The 24,314-nt window shown below is 32.7% G+C and overlaps 2 protein-coding genes across 7 annotated transcripts; one reads left to right on the forward strand and one right to left on the reverse strand.

Annotated features, from left to right (window-relative positions):
* Positions 1-5,478, forward strand: LOC112801092 (methionine aminopeptidase 1D, chloroplastic/mitochondrial-like). Of its 6 annotated transcripts, XR_011881973.1 has the most exons (13): positions 1-247; positions 415-2,223; positions 2,329-2,426; positions 2,568-2,656; positions 2,819-2,889; positions 2,988-3,104; positions 3,329-3,554; positions 3,838-3,917; positions 4,299-4,396; positions 4,505-4,552; positions 4,650-4,731; positions 4,823-4,986; positions 5,088-5,478. XR_011881973.1 is itself a non-coding variant. In XM_072237025.1 (10 exons), the coding sequence occupies exons 6-9, from the start codon at positions 3,495-3,497 to the stop codon at positions 4,513-4,515; spliced, it is 249 nt and encodes an 82-aa protein (XP_072093126.1). In that variant the 5' UTR covers positions 1-2,223; positions 2,329-2,426; positions 2,568-2,656; positions 2,819-2,889; positions 2,988-3,104; positions 3,329-3,494; the 3' UTR covers positions 4,516-4,552; positions 4,823-5,041. The 6 variants fall into 6 exon arrangements, 1 of the variants encoding a protein (XP_072093126.1); XR_011881975.1 differs by having other exon boundaries at positions 1-2,223; positions 4,633-4,731; XR_011881974.1 differs by having other exon boundaries at positions 1-2,223; positions 4,644-4,731.
* A 13,845-nt stretch (positions 5,479-19,323) lies between these two features.
* On the reverse strand, positions 19,324-24,185 carry LOC112801093 (WAT1-related protein At3g28050). The gene is made up of 7 exons (XM_025843633.3): positions 23,537-24,185; positions 23,243-23,308; positions 22,342-22,455; positions 20,223-20,466; positions 19,966-20,124; positions 19,739-19,890; positions 19,324-19,631 (listed from the first exon to the last, which is right to left on the reverse strand). The coding sequence occupies exons 1-7, from the start codon at positions 23,707-23,709 to the stop codon at positions 19,469-19,471; spliced, it is 1,071 nt and encodes a 356-aa protein (XP_025699418.1). The 5' UTR covers positions 23,710-24,185; the 3' UTR covers positions 19,324-19,468.
* Positions 24,186-24,314: the final 129 nt, after the last annotated feature.

Here is a 24,314-nt window from a genome sequence, read left to right on the forward strand (position 1 = left end):
ATCCCATTGTGCTCCACAGTCCACACTCCAAACGAGTTTCACACTCCATTCACATTCCACATCTTTCTCCTCAGTGCCGCATTCTTCCATCACCGCTGTTCCATAACCACAGTCATCCACCACATTCTTCCATCATCAACACCTTTGGGACTTTCATCACTCTCGATAAACCTAACTCTACTTTTATGAGTATAAATTTTAATCCTTTTTCAGTGACTTTTTCTTCTCTTCAAACCCAACATCGATGGTGAGTATTTGAATTTTCTACCATATTTTCTTCCAGTTAGTTTAATTACTGCTTGAGTTCATTTTTGATTTGGGATTAAGCTAGGTTTTGATTTTGATTTTGTGATTTATTTGGTTGTTGTGATAAATTTTTTATTTAATTAAAGCATTTTAAATGATGCATGTAAGCTGTTTGATGAAAAGCCTCAGAAATGGGATATTGATTTGGAATGACACATTTGGCAATGGTATTTTGGTACTACGTATACCCTTTCTTGCTCACATTATTTTTTAATTATTCTTTTTCAGTTTTCTTCACTCTGTACTACTACTCAGCCTTACCTTTTTCATTTATATATTATTTATTAGATGAAAAACATCCAAAAATTCTAAGAAAGCGATAATTAGGGCTGTGATGATGTAAAGGCTCATAAGGTGTGAGGTTCTTTGTATTTGGAGATGGCAATCTGTTTATCACATATGTTATTTTATATATTATTTTATATATATATAGTGAAAGTGAAGGCTGGGAAGAAGAGAAAGAAGTGTTTGTTTGAAATTAGGGGTGGTTGGTGGGTTGAATAATAATGAAAGGAAAAAAGGGTGTGTTAATGAGGTTGCGGAAGCATAGGGGAGCATAATAGCAGATCTAATAGAAAAAGAAGAATTGCAATTTGGAAAACATTGGAGTATGTGTATTTTATTTAAGTGTTTCCTGTAATAAACTTATGTTCATATATGCAATCGAATCACACATATACATCCCCCCTCAATGAGATTAATTTTGTGACTATTATTATACTTGTAAATGTGACTTAACATGTGTTAGAGTGAGATCCTAAAGACAGCATGAGTCCTGAGGTATCTAGAACAGAAGCAAGGTATAAGGTGTAGAAACTCTGTTCTGATGCAGAGTTTGTGAGATGAGAGCTAATAATCTTATGAATTAAAAATAAAGATGCAACATCTCTACTTCTGCTAGTGCTTGTCAATGGTTTTGTTTTAGGTTGGTTCTTGAATGTGTTGAATAGGTAAAATTGTGAATTGAATGTGAATTTTATTTTTTTGTAAGCATTATTATTATTATTATTATTATTATTATTATTATTATTATTATTATTAGCACTTTGACTGAGGGAGCAAATATAACAACTAAGGATAGAAGAGTGAGAGAGGGGTGAAGGACGAAAGGGCTTTTAGGCTTTTTGCATAAACATTAATAACCAAAATTAGATGCTATATATGAAAAGCACTTGTTATATTATATAGTACATTATTGATCTTATCTAAACTAGCAGCTGATTGAGGACAATTTTTGTTCCCATAATTGATATTGCACGAGCATACAATAAAGCATGCATATGACATTACATTATATTTAGCTCTTACATGATTTATATAACAAAAGTAGTGGTCCAAACATATACATAAAATTAAATTATCCCCTTTTTTTTATCCCTCATTCATTCAAATTACAATACTTTTATTTGGAAAGTAAATGTTCTCATTACAATACTCAAAGGTACGTTATTTCATACCTTGTTAGTTATTTGCAACATATATAAACATGCACATAATGTATGACTGATTTTTTACTCTCGGAAAGGTGGATTTTTCGGATTGGTATCATGGAAAAAGCTGTTGCTTGTGAATGGTTCCTTGAAATCATTTCTCTAACAAAACTCGCTCTTATTTTCATATTTCTTTTATATTTGATTTGGTCCTTATATTCCTACTTACATGACTGGTTTCTACAAGTGGCCCTACTGCTGACTAATGAGGCCAAGTGTAAGAAAAGAACTTCCCATTCTTCATCAAATATTGTTTGTTACATTTCTCTTCTTCTAAGTTGGAACATATATAGTGGCTCTTCATTGACCTAACATTAAAGGGAAGTATCAAGTACCACATCTAGCCAGCACCACTGCAATGGTCCTCTTCACAGCCCATGGACTTTGCTACATTATCTTTTGGGACAACACTAATCAAATATAAGAGGTAAATTCAATAAGCAACTTGTTCAATGCAAAGTCCTTGTTTAATGCAAAGTCCTTTTTCAATCATAAACTATATAGGCTAACATTGCAAGAGCTTTCATTGTAGATGCTCATGTGGAATAAAGTTGGCATCTCAAATGTGGCTGGAGAAGTAGCTTTGCTATCAGGATTAGCCATGTGGGCCACTAACTTACCTTTGATAAGGCAAAAATTTTATGAACTTTTTTTCTACACTCATCAACTATACATGGTTTTTGTAGTCTTTTATGTACTACATGTAGGATTTTCTTCTTTCTGTGTGTTTCTTACAAGCTTTTACTTATTCTTGATTGATCGCTACCTCAGGTTCCTACAGCCCCAGCAAAAAATTTAGCTGGTTTCTGCTCACATCTTATCTTGTGAAACTATTGAACTGAATTTCTCCAAGAATCCAGGTGAATGACAAGTTCTATATCTGAATTTGTCTCCATTTCAAGCAACATAGTATTTATTTCAATTTCCTCTCATGTTGCTACAATAGGATTGTGCTATACTCCTACAAGTGTGCTAATCCTGTGTTATTGATCTAATCTAATTTCGTTTGGTTATATTTGCAGTTCTGATTCCTTTGACAGAGTTTAGAGAGCAAGAGATTATGAACAAGTATGCAGTTCAAACTGATATTGAGGTTCTTGATTTGCAGTTCTCTCTGTTTTTTCTGTTTTAATTCTTTGGCATAGATTGTTCTAGAGATACCTTTATGAGTGAAGTTATGTTTTGATTTAGGTGAACATTGTTGCAAAAAGTTATTGGGGTGACGCAAGAGAGAAACTTCTAGACTATTGAAGATCTGAAATTGGACTCAATTGTACTGGGAAGCAGGGAACTTAGCACAATCCAAAGGTGTGTATTTTATTTATATATTTATTTATTTTTTGGTACAATTCCCTGTTTCATTGTTCTTTGGAGTATAGTTTAAAAAAAATTAGGATCGTATAGTTTAGAAAGTCACCAATCTCTTATTCAATAGAAGGTACACTACTCAATGTTCCCTTTTTACACTACTCTTAATATTGAAACTCTTGATTCATACCTATTTCTTAAGCTCATGGATGATGGCTTCGCAGAAATGTAGATGAATTGCCAGGCAAACGCAAACGTCTGAGGCCGGGAAATGTTTCTCCTTATCGAGAAGTTCCGAAGGATATTCCTAGGCCTCCACATGTAAAGTCTAAAACTCCAGCAGGACTTGTGACTGGCCCTGAAGTGCATGATGAGAAGGGGATATAATGCATGAGAGCTTCTGGAAGGCTTGCTGCACAGGTTCTTCAATATGCTGGCACCTTAGTCAGGGTGAGTTGCTTATGCTTTTTTTGCCGATCAATCACTCCTAGTATGTCCCCTAGATAAAATTTTTGTCCAGGTCTTATTTGTACTTTGGGCCTGTTCTGATAACACTAATCATATTTTGCTCAGCTATAGTAACTTTTATTTTTGTTTTGCTTCTATTAATTTCAGAAGGCTTCAAGATGATAATGTTCTAGAATTCTCTGTTGTGGCTTCGACTTTGTGGAGTGGTGGTTTGTCTTCTCTCCATTTGTTTCATGCTTATGCGGGTTGTTTGATATTGATACAGGTAACTAAAGAATGCTTAGATAAAGCAATATCAATATGCAGTCCGGGTGTGGAATACAAAAAGATAGGCAAAATAATTCAGTAAGAAACTTCTCTTATTTACTCTGTCATGTGTTGTACATATTTTTCTTGTACTGGTCTCTCCTTATACGTTGAATTTTTTCTCACCTCCGTTTGAGGAGGATTGAACAAATTTTCTAGCTTGTTGAGGAATAAAACCAAAATGAAGGCAATTTATATTGATTATATTTTAAGGCTTCTATTTGAAGAGTCTTTGTTGAGCAATTATACAATTCTCATAGCAGTTGTTCTTGGTCTAAGAAATTGTATAATTTAACTCCATTCATTTTCTCTTCCCTACCCTCGCATCTTCTTACTTCGAAGCAGTTATCTACTTCTGTTAATATGCTTTGAGGGTTCTTGATTGTCCAGTGCTTAATGCTGATATCTATTCTATTTTAGTGATCATGTAGATAAATTCGGTTATGGGATCGTGAGACAGTTTGTTGGTCATGGAGTTGGAAAAGTTTTTCATGCTGATCCAGTTATTCATCACTATAGTAATTAACTTATAACATTCTAATTCTTCAGTCTTCCATTTGATTTCTTATCTGTCAAAGTTCAATCACTGTTTTGTTTGTATTTTGTAACATATGTATTATCTTCAGGAAATAATTAACGCGAACGGATGATGCTAAATCAAACATTTACAATCGGTAAAAAATTTGTTGCTAAGATATGTTACATAGAGTTCACTCATCTTTGCTTTTACAAATTTGTCTCATCACAAATTTAGTTTTTTATTAGGAGCAGTTGTTGTTGTTGCATTATATTGCTCTCACGGATTGCTCTCACGGGGACACAGAAATTCTTGAGTTCTGATCACTGCATATAGGTAGCTAATTTCAAATCTGCACCGTGATGTCATACAAATCATATAAATCATTGAGAAACTGTGTTGATCTTTTTCTCCACATCTATTGCAGTGCTCAAATATATTTTTGACAAAAGATCAAGATATACGGTAATTGATTCTTTTGACTTCACGTGTCATTTGGAACAGTCAATCACTATGTGCAGGACTTATTTTTACCCCCATCAAGCAATCAATCCAGAATTCCTTTCCAGTCAAAACTTGTTCAGAAATGGGGTACATTACACTCAACCTCATGATTATATACTAAAAATAAAAGTTCAATCATTCATTACTCTTTTTCTTTGTTATTCTTCTTGTAAACCTTTGCATACTAGCTTTATAGGAGTTTATTGAGAGGAAGGACAATGGGAAGATGGCTGAAGGATCAAAAGGAGAGAAAAAAGTAGGAAATTAGGACTCATAATGCTCAGTTGCATGCTGCAGTATCCGTGGCAGGCATAGCTGCTGCCGTTGCGGCCATTGCAGCTTCAATAGAATCTACATTGTAGAATCAATAGAGTGTACATAGCTGCCATAAAGTTCTACACTTACCATATGAGTGGTCTCTAACTTAGCTTGCATTGTTCAAGAAATTTTAGAAAATTCTAAGGATGCTACTCTACTAATGTTTCTGAGACATTGGATGTAATTTTCACTCCAAATGGATGTATAACTGTATATTATTGAATAAGTAGAGTTATATGCAAAGAAATATTATATAGATAATCTATTTTTCATATATCTCAGAAAAAAAAATACATAATTTATATGAGTTGAGTTGAGTTTTTTTATATTTATTTTGTATGAAAACAGGTTTATTTTGCAATGGGAAAATTTAAAAAAAAATATTTTACCTTATTGACAGATTTACAGACGGATTTTCTGTCTCTAATCAGAGTGTGAGATGATTTTTCAAAGTTCAAATTATAGACAAAATCTGTCAGAAAATTTGTCTGTAATTACAGAAGAAAAATCTGTCTGAAAATTTGTCTGTAATTACAGACGGAAAATCTGTCAGTAATTTTTCGATGGAAAAAAAAATCCATCGGTAAATAATTTCCGACGGGACTTTTACAGAGGGACAAAATCCGTCGGTAATTTCGTCGGTAACCAAAAATTCGTCTGTAATAAAGGCTAAATCCGTCTATAAATCCGTCTGTATTAATCAATTTTTTAGTTGTGAACCAAATCACAGATTGTTTAAATAGAAACACATAATATCATCCCTAAAGAACATCCAAATGTACCAAAAAAGAACATCCGAAAAATATAAAAATAAATATAAATTATTCAATTTTTTACCTTCATCTTTAGTTTACAATGACAAATTTCACCCTAGTCTAATTAATATTCCATCAATTATTCAATTTTCATCTAGCCCATGGCAATGGACATAAGTCTATTATCTATATGCGTTATTATCCATTATTTAAGAGTGTATCTAAATATATTGGGAGAATGAGAGTTGATAGCCATAATGACCAAACATGAACTTACTCTTTGCAAAGAATTAGATCTTTGTATATATGTTTTTGTTCCTTCCTAAAAGTTTTTTGTCTTCCTTTTTGAATTTCTAGAACAATTCATACCAAAAACAACAAATAAAAATATAGAAACCAAGTAAGCACTAGCAATAGTTATGAAATCGAAGAAACCTGCTTATAAAAGATAAGAAAAATAACTTGCAAGAATATAAGAAATAGCAGTAAACAGCTAGACAGAAACCTTCAACTAGCGAGAATGGTAGCGGGACGATGGTTCTTGTGGCGGACCGGTGGCGCAATCACATGGTGAATAAACTACCCATCGGCACGAAAGGTGGTGTACCAAGGAGACAACGACGCGCGCGGTGGTCATAGCGGCGAGACTGGTGGTGCACTGGAGCAGCAACGAATCGGCACTTTGGTTGAGGAAGAAGACCAACGAGATGAGAGGGAATGGTGATCACAGTCCTTCCTGAGGAGGGCAATTTTCCCTGGACAACGAAGCAGCGATACGATGATAAAGCAAAGGAGACGGGACGATGGAGCTGCTTCTGATTTCCTTCGTGGATGTGAAGAGGTGGCTATGGAATGTCGCCTGTCAGTGCGGTATTAGGTGTCACATCGACTGCGCCAACTAGAGAGGAGTGTTGACAGTGTGGCTGTGGAAATGGGAGAGAAGAGGAAGAATTTCTGTGTGCCACTATGGAAGTGGGAGTGGGAGAGAAGGAAAAGGATTTTTACAATTTTTTATTAGAGTTTACTTAACCAACTCTTAATTATTCAAATTTTTAATTTAAAAAAAATTAAATTAATTATTAAATGAAATTGTTTAAAAAGTTAGCTAATTTATCTTGTTTACCTATACTTTTTCTTACTCAATCTCATAATTATTTTGATATAAAATTTCAAGTAAAGGGAGCAGGTTAACGTGGAGAATTACCAAAAAATCCAAATACAGCAAACAAGCGAAAATCGTGAAATATTTTGAATTCTTTGGGACAATTCCAAAATATGCCATTGCTAGTATGCGGTGACTTTAACAAGTATTAGAAAAAGAGAAAATGAGGGGCTTCCGGTGATATATAATTAGATGAACGATTTTCAAAAAGTGCTACAGGTCAATCAACTACTCGATTTGGGGTTCGTGGACCATTCTTTCACATAGTTGAATAACTAGCTAAGTCATCTAATTTGAACATACAAAAAAATTGGATAGAGCTGTGGCAACAATTAGCTAGAAGGAAGCATTTTTTTGTGAAATTTCGTGCTTGGAGAGATTTGAACTCTCATCAATCTCTGTCAGGTGAGTCCAAAGGTGAAGGGTGAAGAAATTGGAGAAAGGAGTGAGAGAGAGAGAGATGAACAGAGGAGGGAGTTTTAGTGAAGAAGAAGAAGAAGCTGTTGGTGAATTGGAATTTGGAGAAAGAGGAAATTGGAGAAGATGAAAGTTGTGTTTTTTTATTCATCATCATTTTCTGCATCACATGCTTATCTTTATATAGTTACATAAGAGCTAATTAACTTAATCTGCCTAACCAACTTTGCTAGCTGGCAATTCTAACTGACTAATGCTAACAGCAGTAACTAACTAATTCTAAGTCTACTAATGCTAACAGCAGCAACCAATTATATCATGTTACAACCTCCCTCAAACTAGAACTATGAATATCTAAAAGGCCTAGTTTAGAAATGTTGCTTGAGAAGGGACCAGGGGCTAAGGCCTTGGTAAGGAAGTCAGCCAACTGGTTCGATAAAGAAACCGACATTAGGTGTGTGAGACCTGAGAGATGCTGGTTTCGAGCAGTGTGGCAATCAACCTCGATGTGCTTAGTTCTCTTGTGGAAGATAGGATTGGTGGCTATGTGGATGGCTGATCTATTGTCATAGAAAAGTGTGATGGGCTCTGTCAGTGGCATGCCCAAATCATTCATGATGTAAGATAGCCATTGAGCTTGGCATGTTGCCAGGGCCAAAGCTCTGTACTCAGCTTCTGAGGATGACCTCGCAATAGTGTTCTATTTCTTGCTTTTCCAACTGATGAGCGACTTTCCAATATAGAAGCAATGGCCAGAGATGGATTTTCTGGAATCTGCACACGTTGCCCAGTCTGCATCCGAGAACCCTGTGAGTTTAAAATCATTGGCAGCCGAGAAGAACAAACCAACTGAGGGACATCCTTTTAAGTATCGCAGCACCCTGTGAGCAGCTTGCAGGTGTACATCTGTGGGACAATCAATGAACTGACTGAGTCTTCCCATTGCGTAAGCTAAATCTGGCCTTGTGTTGGTCAAGTACAAGAGCCTGCCAACTAGTTGTCTGTATGGGGCTCGATCCTCTAATGCAGTGCTGCTTTTCCTTGACAATTTTGATGCAGAGGTGTAATCCATTGGAGTGCTAGCTGGCTTGCACTCTAAGAAGCCGAAGTCCTTGAGGATGTCTAAGGCATACTTGCGTTGACAAAGATGGATCCCATTTGACGAGCGGGTCACTTCCATGCCTAGGAAGTACTTCAAGTCCCCCAAATCTTTAATTTTGAATTTTTGATCAAGCAGCTGCTTGATTGAATTAATCTCAGTGAGGTCATTACCCGTTAAAACCAAATCGTCCACGTAAACCATGATGATGGTAACCCCCTGAGCTGTGATTTTGGTGTACAAGGAATGATCTGATTCTGATTTGGAGAAACCAGCCGAACTCAATGTCTCAGTCAATTTCAGATTCCACTGCCTACTAGCTTGTCGCAAGCCGTAGAGCGATTTGCGCAATTTACACACTGAGTTTGCTGCCAGTTCGGATTGTTGAAGCCCTGGCGGAAGCCTCATATAGACCTCTTCATGTAGGTCGCCGTGCAAGAAAGCAGTATTCACGTCCAGCTGCTTGATGTGCCATTGTTTTGCAGCGGCCAAGGCCAAAACCACTCTCAAAGTTGACATTTGAACCACTGGGCTAAATGTGTCAATGAAGTCGACACCTTTAATTTGGGTGAAGCCCTTTGCAACCAACCTGGCTTTGTATCTTTCGATGGTTCCGTCAGGGAGGAATTTAATCCTGAATACCCACTTGCAGCCTATAGCTTTCTTGCCATGAGGGAGTGTTGTGATTTGCCAAGTTTGATTTTTCTTCATAGCCTCAAGTTCGCTTTGTATAGCTTCTCTCCAGCAAGGGTGAGCAGCAGCTTCCTCATAGTTACTAGGTACAACGTTTGTTGAAATAGCCAAAGAAAAAACCTTGTGTTTGGATTGAGTGCATCATAGGAAATATGCTGTGAAATAGGGTACCTGCAAAGAGGATGGGTGGAACCAGAAACTGAATTGTTCACTTTACAATGATAGTCTTTGAGATAGGCTGGAAACCTTTTAATTCTTGTAGATTTTCTAAGTTCAAGTGGCTGTGGATTTTGATGTGATGCATGTGATGCATGTGATGTGAGATTTTCTGTTTGTTCAACAGTGTGTGCTGAACGTGCAGGTTCATTTAGGGTGTGATTAACAAATTCAGAATGCAAATTTGATGGTGTTTGAAGATTTTGATGGTTTTGATGATGGGTAGGTGGAACATGAGTTTGAGGCATGTGTGGTTGATGCGAACTAGGAGCAAATGAGTCAGTGTAGTGAGAATCATAAGTGAATGGATCAAAGTTGTAATTTTGCTGTGAAACTTCATTGTCATTATGCAGATTAGAATCATCATGGGCACAATATGGAAAGTGATTTTCATAGAAAATGACATCTCTAGATGTGAAAATTCTTTTGGTTTTCATATCAATGAGTGTGAATCCTTTCGTTCTTTCTTTAAAACCGAGAAAAGCACATTTTTGTGCTCTTGGGTCCAATTTAGTTCTTCCATTTGAAAGAGTTGATGCATAGGCGAGACAACCAAAAACCTTTAAATTGGACAGGTTAGGTGTTTGGTTGAAAAGAAGTTCAAAAGGTGATTTGTCTTTGAAAAATTGGCTTGGCAATATATTGATAATATGCACAGCATGCTTTACAGAAAAATTCCAAAAATATTTAGGCATAGATGAGTGGAATAGCAATGCTCTAGCCACCCCCAAAACGTGTTGGTGTTTTCTCTCCACTATCCCATTTTGCTGTGGAGTTTCAACACATGAAGTATGGTGCACAATGCCTTGTAATGCATAAAATGATTGCATAGTGAACTCAGGACCATTGTCTGTTCTTAGACACTTGACAGTGGGATTGAATTGAGTTTGAACAAATTTTATAAAAGTTTTAACCAAGTTTGAGGTTTCTGACTTTGCTTTCATACAAAAAATCCAAGTGTATCTGCTTTTATCATCAACTATGGTCAAAAAATATTTGTGAGCATTAATAGAGGGGACTGAAATTGGTCCCCAGATATCAAGATGCAGCAAATCAAAACAAGCATCAGATTCAGAATTGCTATAAGAGAAAGGTAAGCGTTTTTGCTTTGCTAAATGACATGAGTTACATGGGTTTATTTGCTCATTATAATCCATGAATGGATGAGTTTTCTGCATCACATGCAATCTATTTTGAGGGATATGACCTAATCTAGAATGCCAAAGAGCATTTATTTGAACTGATGATGCAGTGCAAGTTGCAGTGCCATTATTGGTGAAAAGTGATGCTGTGAAAGTGAGCGGCAGCTTTGCTGAATTATGCATGCTATGATTATTGTGTGTTGCAGAAACAGAATTAAAAGGTTGGCTATCCATTGTATAGAGACCGTCAGCACATTTAGCTACTCCAATCCTCTTCGAAGTAGCTTGGTCCTGAATCTCACAGATTTTATCATCAATTAACATTTGACACTTCAATCCATCAGTCAGTTTTGAAACAGAAATTAATTTGAATTCAAAAGTTGGGATGAATAGCACATTTGAAAGAAATAATTGATTAGAAAATCTAATGGTGCCAATGATGTTACTTGTCGTGTGGCTGCCATCAGGCATTCTAACAATTATAGGCTTTACTTGGTAGTGTGAATAATAGTCATTCATATCAAAAGTGACATGATCAATGGCCTCTGTGTCTATGACCCAGAGGAAGATTTTACAGTAACAAAGGATGAAATATTGCTACTATATTTTAAAACAACAATTTTACCTTGATTCATGGAAGTAGCATTTGGAGGGTGTTGAACCTGAGTTGTGACTTGAGGTTGCTGTTGAGCCTCTTGTCCTTTGAAAAACTTGATAATTGCTTCCTTTTGGAGTGAATTGAGATCATAACTCGGCTCCTCACTAGCTTCCTTATGGCAATTGCCCAGACTGACTTGGCTGAGATCATCATTTCTCTTCTCAGCATGTAGTTCAGCAGTGGTGAAATTAATGCTGCCAATTTGTCGTTGCCTTAGATGGGGTGGCAAGCCATGCTTTTTGTAGCATGTGTCAATGGTGTGTCCTGATTTGTCGCAGAATGTGCATTGCATTATGGTACCTCTGCCTCTACCATTGCCTTGGTGTCTTCCTCTGCCTCTGCCTCTCCCTCTATTTCTGTCATCAGTTGGTTGATAAGGAGGTATTGCTTTGTTAAAGAAAATCTTTGAATCTTGGCAATCATTGAATTGTCTTTCCTGTTGTGTTAACATGGAGAAGGCAGTGTCTATATCAGGCATGGGAGTCATCAACATCAGTTGCGATCTGACAGCAGTATACTGGTCATTGAGACCTCTCAAAAATCTTGTTGTGTAATCCTCTCTTCTGAATTCTCGCATCACACTCAGTCCACATGTGCACGATTGTTCACAATGAGTGCACTCTGGAATTGGCCTGAAATTGTTCAAGTCTTTCCAAATTGATTGTAGCTTCGTGTAGTAAGCAGTTATAGTGGCATCTCCTTGCTTGAGTTGGAAGAGCTCTTCTTGCAACTCAGCAACTCTGAACTTGTCACCTTGATAGTACCTCCGTTTCAGTTCTTTCCACAAGCCTGAAGCGTTGTTGCTCCAAATTACACTTTCTGAGATTTCTGGACTGAGGGATACAGTTATCCATGACACCAGATAGGTGTTGCACTTTTCCCAGGCTTCAAACAGTGGATCGAGTTCATCCGGTTTCACAATGGATCCATCGATGAATTTTAACTTGTTCTTTGATTTCAAAGCTAAAAGCATGCCTCGGCTCCACGAACTATAATTGCTTGCATTTAATTTAACAGGTATGAGAGGATTACCCGGACTTTCACTCGGATGGATGAAATAGGGGCTCGCTGGATCTTGCATCGGATTCACAGTAGTTCTTGCCACATGAGCTTGAATCGCAGAGATCTGATTCAGAAAATTTGTAATTGATTGTGCGTCCATAGGAAAGGCTGTATTCGCAGCAATTGTCATCGTCGATTGATCAGTTGTCATCATCGATTGAGGAATTGATGTAGATTCAGGAAATTGAGAAATTGAAAAGTATTAGGTTTTAATAGCTTCCAAGCGAAAGCAAGAAAAAAAAGGAAGGTAATCGATGAATCCGGTTTGATTTCAGATTCAGATCTTTCACCCTTGGTCTCGTTGATCGGAGTTGCAATCTCTCCTCCACGCTCACCGCACCATGTGAAATTTCGTGCTTGGTGAGATTCGAACTCTCATCAATCTCTGTCAGGTGAGTCCAAAGGTGAAGGGTGAAGAAATTGGAGAAAGGAGTGAGAGAGAGAGATGAACAGAGGAGGGAGTTTCAGTAAAGAAGAAGAAGCTGTTGGTGAATTGGAATTTGGAAAAAGAGAAAATTGGAGAAGATAAAAGTTGTGTTTTTTTATTCATCATCATTTTCTACATCACATGCTTATCTTTATATAGTTACATAAAAACTAATTAACTTAATCTGCCTAACCAACTTTGCTAGCTGGCAATTCTAACTAACTAATGCTAACAACAGTAACTAACTAATTCTAAGTCTACTAATACTAACAGCAGTACCAATTATATCATGTTACATTTTTAGAAGTAGTAGTCAAATATTTACAAATGTATAGATAAGATCACTACTCGCTTTTTTAAATGTCACAGGTATAGAGAAAAAAAAAAGGATGAGACAAAGATCGAACATATTCACATTCGGAAAAATGTAGCTTCAGAACCAGGACTGCAAAAAAAAAAAAAAAAAGTTAAAAGAGGCTGGACATGCATGTTAGATAAGGTGGAAGCAGGCACAGATACATGGAGATCCTTGTGGGGGCAAATGTTTTCATTAGCATTTTTAATATTTATAAGAAAGTATACATTTGTATGTATACATATATGTTCCTCTCTTAAAATTATGTTTGTCCTCGTATTAAAATAAAAATGAGGTTTAATTATTCTACTAATCCTTATAATTTTATTAAATTTATAATTAAATTTTTATATTTTTTAATTAAATTTTTATATCATTTTTAATTTTATAATTTAATCATTTTTATATCAAAAAATTAAAATTAACGAAAAATTTCTTTTAAAAAATATGTGGTCACAATTTTAATCTAGGTTTTTAATTGTAAATATTTTTAATTTGTAAAAAAATATTCATTTAACTCTAACATTTTTGAAGTTGGGAAGAATTTAATTACAAAATTAGAAGCATAATAGAAATCCAATCCAAAATTTATAAAGACTAATAAAATAATTAAATTTAAAAATTATTTTATTAAATTTTATGTAAAAAACATATTTTATTAAATAAATTTAGTTATGTTATATTCTAAAGATATATTTTAAAAGTATAATAATAACATTTTTTAAGTTTTTGATGAATTTAATACATTAGAAATATAAAAAGTTTACCTTTAAAATGTGTTTTTAGGATACATGTTAGCAAAATCCTATTTATTATATCAACTTAATAAAAAATAGAACAATGTAATACTATTCCGTTAATGATTTACTTAGTTTGTTGAAGTTTATATTTTTTATTTGTTACTCAACTTTAATCTTTACTAGTAAACTATAAATATATTTTTACGATTAATTTTTAAACATAAATTGAATAAAAATATTTTAAAATTAGCTAAAATAATAAAACATTTTGTACTTCTATTTATCTAGCTATCTAACTTCTGTGTTATTATTATTACTAGTGTATATTCTTGTATCCTACACAGGATAATATATAAAATTATATAAAAATTTTATTAAAAAATTAAACAAAAAATATATATAGTAATTATTGTTATAAATATTTTAGAACTTAAAAATATTAAAAATAATTAATATTTGTTTTAATCAACTTAAGTTGGTTGAGTAATTTTTTTTACTCACCCGCTTAAGAAAGTATTTAGAGTTTGAATCCTGCATTGTGTGTAGCAATTCATTGACTAGTAGCAGACTCTTAATAAATGGAGTATTAATACGTGGTGGGTTAATTTTCAACCTACCGAGATAAAAAATTCATAAAAAAAATTATATTTGTCTTTAAAGTAGAACAATTTCTCATTGATAGCAATACTTATGGAGATTTTTCTTTATTGAAATTTACCTGAAAAATTTTATTTCTTGGTATTGTATTCATTCTTGAAGTCAAAATAATACAATCAACGTTGTTACCTATTAAAAATCATATTTTATGACATAATTTTTAAGTTTTCAAACTTACAGACGTATGTCATTATAAAAGCTATTAGATTGATTAATATTTCTTGGTAATGTAAGACTCAGAACTTTAAAAAACCTTATAATAAGTTCAATTTTTAATTTATTTATTCATTAAATACTTTAATTTTAGAAATTATTTTATTAAAATTAATTAAATCAAATTTTGATAATTAAATTAAAATTTTTAACTAATTTTATAATTATTGGATAATTTTCATATTTAAATTATAAATTTTAGTAATCGTAAAATAATAAGAATTTTATATGAATTGATTTAAATAATTAAAATTTTGGAATTTAATACTTTAATTTTTATGAATAAAAAAAATTAATTATATTATCTCTAATTTTTAAAATAAAATATTTATTTAAAAATAATTTATAAATTGATGAACAAATAGTATTTTGATATATAATTATTGTTGAATTAAAATTGATTTTCAATTACTATATTATTCTTATTTTTATTTGAAATTATCAATCTACCCTTACTCTTTTTCCTAAATTAAGACCCTAACCCTAATACACCCACACACTCACCCACTCCATCTAACCTACCACCACACCCCACCCCGCACCTTGCCTCACACACACACTTAGCTCACTAACACACACACGGAAAGCACTCATACACACACAACAGTGGGAGAGAGAGAGAGAGAAATGGAAGGGAAGATGAGCGTGCCGGCAACGGAAGGGTGCTGCCACCACCGTTACTGCGCCGTTGCCACCGTTTCATAGAGTTGTCGCCGTCGTCGTGGTCGCCGAGAGGGAGGACGATGTGCGAGGAAGAGAAGGTTGCGGTCAGCCTCGTCGCCATTCGCGTTTGGCCGTCGCCGCTGCCGCGTCCTTTAACGGTGCTGCTGCACACGAGCTGGAAGAGCTCATCCTCACCATTTTGCCACCATCGAAGCCAGGAGACATCACGTCGTCGTCGGGGAATCAGAACCGCGAGAAAGAGGGATCCCGTCGAGCTGCTGGAGGTTGCACCGCGTGCCACTGACAGCCGGGAAGCCGCACTGACGTCGCCACTCCTTCACCGCCGCCACTGCCGGAGTTTTTGGTCACTAGGTATAGCGCTGATGTCGCTGAAACCACCATCGGAGTTGCTGCTGCTTAGTTTTCTCGTTCATCCTTTGTTACGATAAGCGTTTTCATTTTGGAATCTTTGAAAATTAGTATGTTATGATTGGTTAGAAATTCTTAGGTTTTGATAATATAGGATCGAGTCTCGGTTATTGCCAGTCACGATTGAAACTGCCGCTGCTGTGGGCTGGGAGAAAAAGGAGTTTTGTGTCGCGAAGTTATGTCGCGATTGAGGTAGGCGCACTTTCTTTAAACTTATTTTACTCTTAAGAATTGTTATAAATTGATATTGATGCAAATAATATATTTTGGTTATTATGTGAGTTTTATGGATTGAACTGAGTTATTTTGGATAAATGATTAATTTACTGATTTATTAAATTATTTTTTGAATTGTGATATAATGATCATTGAGCGGTTGAATGCGTATTGATAATTGAAGTTGAATTATTGTGATTTACTGGATTGGTTGTTCGAATTATGGGTTTTCGGTTAATTTTCTTGAGTTAAGTTGGAGTTGTTGAGATAATGATTTATTGGAAATAATTTGAATAATCGAGAAGTGTTTGGTTTGGTTGTTAGGACTCTTGAAGGATGACAAAGTCCGAATTTTAGAGGTGATATTGCCGAAATTTTTATAAAACTCCGAGACTTTGTTTGAAGCGTTATTTAAAAGAAAATTTGATTTAAGAATCATATTATTTGATTTCGATTTATTACAGAAAGTGTCATGTTTTCAATTCTATTTATTGAGAAAATAATTATGTTTTGAGTTTTATTTATTAATAAAGAAATTATATTTTGAGTTTGATTTATTAAGAAAAGCATCATATTTTGAGTTTAATTTATTGATAAAAGGGTTTTGTTTTGAGTTTGATTTATTAACAAAAGAATTATGATTTGAATTCTATTTATTAAGAAAAGGGTTTTGTTTTGTGTTTGAGGGGATTCTAATTCTAATATAACATTTCACCTCTTATCTCCTTCAAACCTCCTAATCACTGGGTGGAACAACCCTTATCACGCCTCCATCAAATGAAGGGTCTCTCAAGTACATACACATACAAATCAAATAAAGAAAACATAGATGGGATACATATATAGGAAGTAAAGCATGTAGTAGATGAAAATAACTAAGCAGTTAGACAAACTAAATCAATGCACACTCAAGCAAAACATACAAATGAATTTGATGTATGCCTATCCTATAACTGATGAGTCTCATCTGTCGGTTATATAACCAAACCCGACATGTCCAGTAGCTATCCCGGACATTGTCACTCTGTTGCGCTCACTTATCTCAGCACATCGGCTGATCGTTAGAGGGAGAGTGCCTTGTCACCATTAGAGGAGAATATGTGCTCTGTCACCATTAGAGAGAAATGTGTCCTATCACCAATTACAACCAGAGAAAATTCATAGACATGTTCATCATTAATCATTCTCATCTCTCATTATCATAATCATTCTCATGATATGTTAATCAAACTCATTCATCATCATCTCATAATGTCATAGTCATTCTCATCACACCTTTCATCAATCCATGTCTCATTCAATTGCAATTCATCATTATTATCATTATCTTTATCAATCACTTCTCATTCAGCGTTACCAATACCTCATTAACTTAGTTATCCTTTTCGAAATTCCTTCTCAATAACTACTCAACTCACTGGATATGTTCACCATTGTTCTAAAGCTTTAAAAACTCACTAATGGACCCTAAACAGATGTTAAAGAGGTTTCGAAAGTTAGAAAATAGGTTAAAATATCAAAAATATAACTTTTTCAAAATAAGATGGTCATGTGTACGCATGCCACCCGTTGCGTATGCATGACTGTAGTTTTTGACAATCTTGTGTACGCGAGCACCTCCTGCGTACGCAGGTTCTCAAAACATAGGGGGTGGCTCGCGTACGCATAGACATTACCGCGTATGCACACATTCAAATTTGGTCATTCTCGCGTATGCATGGCGTAAAATTTGACAAAGTCGTGTACGCATCCACCTCATGCATACGTGAGGGGTGTTGAACAGAGATAAATTCTCACGTACACATGCATGTTTCCGCGCCCTGTATTTTTCAGAAAAACTGTTAAGTCTATAGAAATCAATTTTACACAACCAACTTTAAACTCGTATAACTTTTTCGTAAAAGATCACTTTCATTCCGTTCTTCAGACGTTTTAAACTTCACAGACCCAATTTTCTTTCAAAACACGGTTTAAAAAATTTGAGGGTCCGCAAGCTAAATTATGCCCAGTCGAAATTAGTCAAAAATCATCTTTTACCAAAGTTTACAAAATCTCTAGTTTTCCAAAATTCTCAATTTCAAACCACTAATTTCACAACCAAAACAATGCCAGTTGCCCCTACATCTTTTTCTCAATCATTTCACACCTAATTGCTCAATTTAATTCACAATCTACCATTTTCAATCTTCATCAAACCTCATCAACATCAACAATTATTATCATTTTATAATCATCAAATCATACTTTAATAAATACAACTCATTCAATCTTCATTCATAATTCATATGCCACATACACAATTCAATCAACAATTCATTCAATTCATTCTTATCTGAAGGCTTTTTAGCCTAAGTTTTCACGTGACATTATACATTAATTACGAGAAACTAAAACCATACCTTGGCCGATTCCTCCTTAAGCAAAAAAAAAAAAAACACTGAGCTAGTTTCAAGTTTCAAAGACTCCAAATCAATCCTAATAAATTCCAACCACCCAAAGCTGAGTTTCAAGTGCTCCAATTCACCGGTTCAACACCAAATTCAACATAATTTCAATCTAATTCATACTATTCATAAAAATTAGTACTAGGATTCACAAAATTGGACAAATCACAAGGATTTAGAGTTTATTTACATTACCCATTGATGATTGGGATAAAACTCATCAATTATCTAATGTTAGATTGCACTTAAACTACCAAAATCATCAAAATTTCTCAAAACCCAAACCAAAAACGTAAAAAAGAGGAAAATAGAGAACTGGATACGAAAATCAAAGATCCTTACCACTTTATTTGTTTAGAATCGAAGAGCTTGACAAAACGAACGCGTGGATGCAAACGTTATAGCAATCGGAACTCCAAATTGAAAGTTATGAGACAAACAAGAGAGGAGTGAATAGTGGACTAAGGGTTTGGCTCCTCCTTCCCAAATTGAGCGTGTTTCATCATTAACGAAGGGGAGAGGAGGCTGGATTAGAATTTTATACTTTTATACGTTGGGTTTGGGTCTAATTTAGATTCGGTTCAATTGGTTTGGTTCGTCAACTTAATTTTGAATCAAAATTTTTAAAATTAATGTTAAAATTCGTATTTTTTAAAATATTTTTATTTCTTTAGTTTATAAAATTTAAATTCCTTAATTTCTTAGACGCATAATTAATTTATTAATTAATTCCTTACTATTTTTCAGGGTTTTACACATTTTGTAAAGCTATAAAAGCTCTATTATTGTTATCAAATAATTAGTTGTGAGTGAATATATGTCAATTATTGTGAAACCCATTTGTCTTTGAGATACATGACTTTTGTTTAATTTCCCATCATAGCATGTAACCTAGAATGGCTTCTATACATGAATGCTCTTGTTTTGCAACAAAGGAGCCGTAGAAGAAGATGATGACACAGAGTCACATCTTCCATTATTTTTCTCATCTACCATCTTTTCTTCTTGATCCTGCCCCCATATCACGCCATAAAACCCAAGAGCTATAACACCAGCTCCAATTATGCTACATATAAACCAAAGAGAATCGTAATAAGTATTATAAAATTTATTTCGTCATAATGATGAATAATAAAATTAAAACTTGAATAATAATTTGTAGTACATAGATACCTTCCTAGATAGAGCGTGTCCTTAAGAAATGTGACCCCCATGGCAAGTGAAATTACCATCCCCAAAGGATTGAACATAGCAACATACACAGGTCCTCTTTTTCTACATGCCCATATATGCACAATGCTACGCAATGACACAACAAATATTCCCTGCATACCAATTTACTTTAGTTTCTCGCATTCATCAAATTCAATTTGTACATTACATTAAATAAATTAGCTTACTGAATACACTATAGCTATCAACTCTGTGTCAGGTTTGAGCAACCATGCTTGTGCACTTGAGTCAACAATGAGAGCTACTATACTTGAAAGGATGATCACAAAACTACAAGAAATTGTTGCTACCATTAACTCTTCAGGGTAATCCTTGATAATCCATGTCTACATTCATTTATATATAACTGTTATTAGAAAATCAAATCAGAGCAGTGTGCAATGTCTGAATGATAATGAGGTTAATTAGTTAGTTATTCAATCACCTTGACAATGAAGACGAGCGAAAGACAGAAGCTGCCGGCCGAAAGAAGGAAGCCTCCGAGCACCCAATCCGATGGTTCAGGAATTAAGTTTTCACCCGAGACGACGATGTTATGCGGCGGACCACGGTGACTTGTTAATGGGAAGCCTTCGTGTAGGGTCACCACCAATGCCCCTACAATTGAGACCACAGTGCCTATGCTTTTTGCCTTGCCACTCCGTAGTTTCATGTTAAGCTTTTCCAACCTGAAAGAATGGATGCACATAATTACATAACACTTTGTGACTTAGAGCTTTCTACCCTTTATATTTTGCAAGAGTTTCTATGGTACCAAACTACCAACCATAGCTAATAATTAGTTACAGAATAATATCTTCGATAGTCTGCAAAATATTTGTAGCAGGACAATTCAATTTTCAAAAAAAATGTAATTATCACTTTAATTTTTAACCTTTTATTTTGTTAGATATATTAATTCTCATGTCAAATTTTGACAAAAAGTTAAATAAAATAGTCTTATATTTGTTGTTATTAATAAAAGATATAATAGTTTCTAAAAATGTTTAAAAGTCTTATATTAGTCTCTTCGTATAGATGAACAATCTGATGTGAAACTGTTTTTTTAATAAAATAAAAATTTTGAAACTGATTTGGTGATTAAAATTTGTTAAAAACTAAAGTTATAGACTAATTTAGAGTATTTCTCTTTGATATAATACATTTTATACAATATGATTTAGAGTAAAGTATCGTTTGAGACAAGTCACAAAATTATCCATAACATTTAAATCATTTTATTTAAATATCCAATATTTCAAAATCATCTCAATATTATCCTATAGTTAATGATTTGTTATTAAGAGAATTGATAGTAAGATAAAATTAAGACGATTTTGAAATGTTAAAGACTTAATTAGGATAAAAATATTAAAGAAAAAAATAATACATTATTCTTAGAAGAATTATCAAATCAACTAAAATGGTAATAAATTTTAATAGAATGAATTGCTTTATGAATTCAAATTTTTTACTCATGTTTGTAAAATAGCCAATAAATAAACTTCGAAAAAAAGAAAACAAAATATAGTACATATACAATAAAGTATAAATTATATCTTTTTGTCTTTAATATATTAATTTTTTTATGTTTAATTTAATTAAACGTTATTTTTAACTTTAAATAAATTTTTTTTTACGATAGATAATTATTCAATTTATTATTTTCTTTTAATAAAAAATAAATTTATTTAGAATAAAAATAATGTGAAGAGTAAAATTAAAAAACTAAATTTATTTAAAATGAAAATAACGTGATTAAGAATATTTTACTTAGATTAATTAAACAAATAATTTTGAATAAAATTTAATTGATTAAAAAATTAATATTATTAGAAGATAAAATTAAATTTTATTTTAAATTAAAAATAAAATTTAATTAAATAAAACATTAAAGATATTTAATACGTTGCAGACAAACATGTATAAATACTCTATTATCATATATGTACTATTTTTTTTTTACAAATTTATGTATTAACCATTCTATAAATATTCTATGATGAGTAAAAATATTTAAGAATAAAATTTAAAAAATAAATTTACTTACAATAGAACTAATATAATTAAGAGTAATTTACTTAGATATAATAAAAAATAATTAAATAATTATATATTATAAAAAATTAGTATTATTAATAATGTATTATTTTTATCTCCTAACATTTTCATTATATTTAAGTCTATAGTATTTTAAAATTGTCTCAATTGAATAATTTTTTTTATATATATCTTTTATGAGAAATAGATAGATAGAGAAGATTATCATAAAGAATTTTATAAAAAACTCTAATAATACTAGAAATTAGTTACTAAATTAATTATTATGTGTTTGTATATTTATCGATATTTCATGTAACTTTTAAAATAATTAATCAATAAAATAAATAAATTTATCATAAATATCAAATATATTTTTGTTTTGTATTTTCTTTTGTACTTTGCTATAAAATAAACTTAATTTGATTATATTATAAATTAGTAGTTAATGTCAGATATGATATATTTAGTTTATTGAAAGTTTGAAACACAATAAAATGGAGGGTATGTAATTATTGACAAACCGGGAAATGAGAGCAACAATATAGGTAAAAGCTGGAGTGAGATCCACCATAGCTGAAGCCAATGTAGGAGAGCTATATCCAATACCAGTATACATCAACGTCTGTTCACAACAGCTATCACAAAAACACCCCACCACATAATCAAATCCAAATTCACACATACCTAATTCAGAAATTATTGTCAAATTCCCATTTTGAAATAAATTATAAATTTCTACTCCTAAAGTTGAAATGTTAACAAATTAAAAATTTGTTTCCTATGCTTTTTGTAAATGAAAATATATTGATAATAGAGTAAAGTATCGTTTTTGTCTTTAGGGTAAATTTTATTTGTGTCTCTAATATTTAAATTGTCCTGTTTATATCCTTAAATTTATAAAAGTAATTCAATGTTATCCTATCGCCAATTATACTAACAAATCAGATTGTATTTTTTTAATTTTTTTCACTTGAATGTATTCATTTTCAATTAGGTCTCACTTAGATGTGTTTAATTTTAATATTGTATCCACTATTTGTGTTTAGATTTAATTATCTCCTTAAAAAGTGAATATGTGAATGTTGTAAGATTAGTTTCAACTTTTGATGAGTTATTATATATTCGGAATAGATTATTGGTTCTGTCCCAAATATTTGTATTCTAATTTTAAGAAGAGATTTTTCAGAATTGAAAGTAAAGCTCATAATCTGTAATTGACGACAGGATAACATTAAATTACTTTTACAAACGTTAGAGATACAAATAAGATAATTTAAACGTTAGAGATAAAAATAAAACTTATCCAAAACGATAATAAATAAAAACGTTAATTTACTCTTGATAATATTTCTTGAAGTAGTGGTATTTAAGCAATTAGTTTTTAAAATAGTAAATAAGCATTGTGAGGTCGGTTAAACATACCTAACCATGCTAAGAAGAAATATTCTGGAGACAACTGCCCTTGTGATTGGTAGGAAACCTCTCTTTCTATGATTTTGAAGTGGCAAAGAAGAAGAGAAAAAGAATAAAGTGTCATTAAATCAAATACTAGAGTCCAACTACATGTAAAAATTCAAATGTAGTCGTCTTTGTTTGTTAAATTATTTTAATAAATTTGACTAAATAATTTTTTAATGATTTTTAATTATTAACTTCATAAAAAATTCACTTAAAAATAATATAGCAAATGGGAAAAATAATTAAATAAATTAGAACCTGTAATAGATAAAGGCAGAAGGTAGAAGGAAACAGAGGGCCATGGCATTTGAATACACAACGAAAACAAAGTCACTCATTCCTTTGGCTGTGGCTTCTTTGATTAATGTGTTCAAACCCACTTCCAAGCACTGAACTGTTACCATTAGTGTTGTCACTCCTGGAATCTTCATTGATTCTGTAATTTCTCTCTGCTCTCTTTAATTAATTCATCACTCCAACTTATTTTAATTTGTTTATACAAGTTCACAAATCAATATTACCTACTTATAGTTGATTTGAAATTCACGCAATCACGTTTATAGGAAGCTTCTGCTGTGTCGTAATGCTTTGTCTAAATTCCCAATTTACTCACTTTTTTTCAAGTACAATTCATAATGTACTTATCGTGGCCTTTGAATATACTCTAATTAAGTAGCCAAGATATCTTTGGCCACTAACACAGTAACACCTAATTGAGAAATGCTATCAGTCTAATTTTAATTTTTTATTAAATGAAGAAATGAGAAATCTTACTTTATACATGTAGTGATGTAGAAATAAAGTATTTATCAATAAATCATTTTCCTTTCGTTTCTTTATTTTTGGTTAAGTATCTTCTATTAATAAATCAATGATCAAATTAATTGAAGCTAAACAATTTGAATATAAAGATATAAAAAATATTTTATATACACTAAAAATCAACTATTAAATTAGCTAATTATATAAAACATATATTAAAATATAAAACATATATTAAAAATAAGTTAAATAATATATATATTTATACACAACT

The sequence above is a fragment of the Arachis hypogaea genome, chromosome 5 (genome assembly GCF_003086295.3).
Source record: "Arachis hypogaea cultivar Tifrunner chromosome 5, arahy.Tifrunner.gnm2.J5K5, whole genome shotgun sequence".
Lineage (NCBI taxonomy): Eukaryota > Viridiplantae > Streptophyta > Magnoliopsida > Fabales > Fabaceae > Arachis > Arachis hypogaea.

Bases quoted from the DNA above. Each gene is read 5' to 3' on its own strand.
- LOC112801092 (XM_072237025.1), top strand. From the start codon at position 3,495: ATGAGAGCTTCTGGAAGGCTTGCTGCACAGGTTCTTCAATATGCTGGC. The intron at 3,555-3,837 runs GTGAGTTGCTTA...ATATTGATACAG, and splicing joins ATGCTGGCACCTTAGTCAGG to GTAACTAAAGAATGCTTAGA. The intron at 3,918-4,298 runs GTAAGAAACTTC...ATTCTATTTTAG, and splicing joins AAGATAGGCAAAATAATTCA to TGATCATGTAGATAAATTCG.
- LOC112801093 (XM_025843633.3), bottom strand. From the start codon at position 23,709: ATGAAGATTCCAGGAGTGACAACACTAATGGTAACAGTTCAGTGCTTG. The intron at 22,456-23,242 runs GTATGTTTAACC...TTTTTGTGATAG, and splicing joins TTTCTTCTTAGCATGGTTAG to CTGTTGTGAACAGACGTTGA. The intron at 19,891-19,965 runs GTAAGCTAATTT...ATTGGTATGCAG, and splicing joins TGATAGCTATAGTGTATTCA to GGAATATTTGTTGTGTCATT.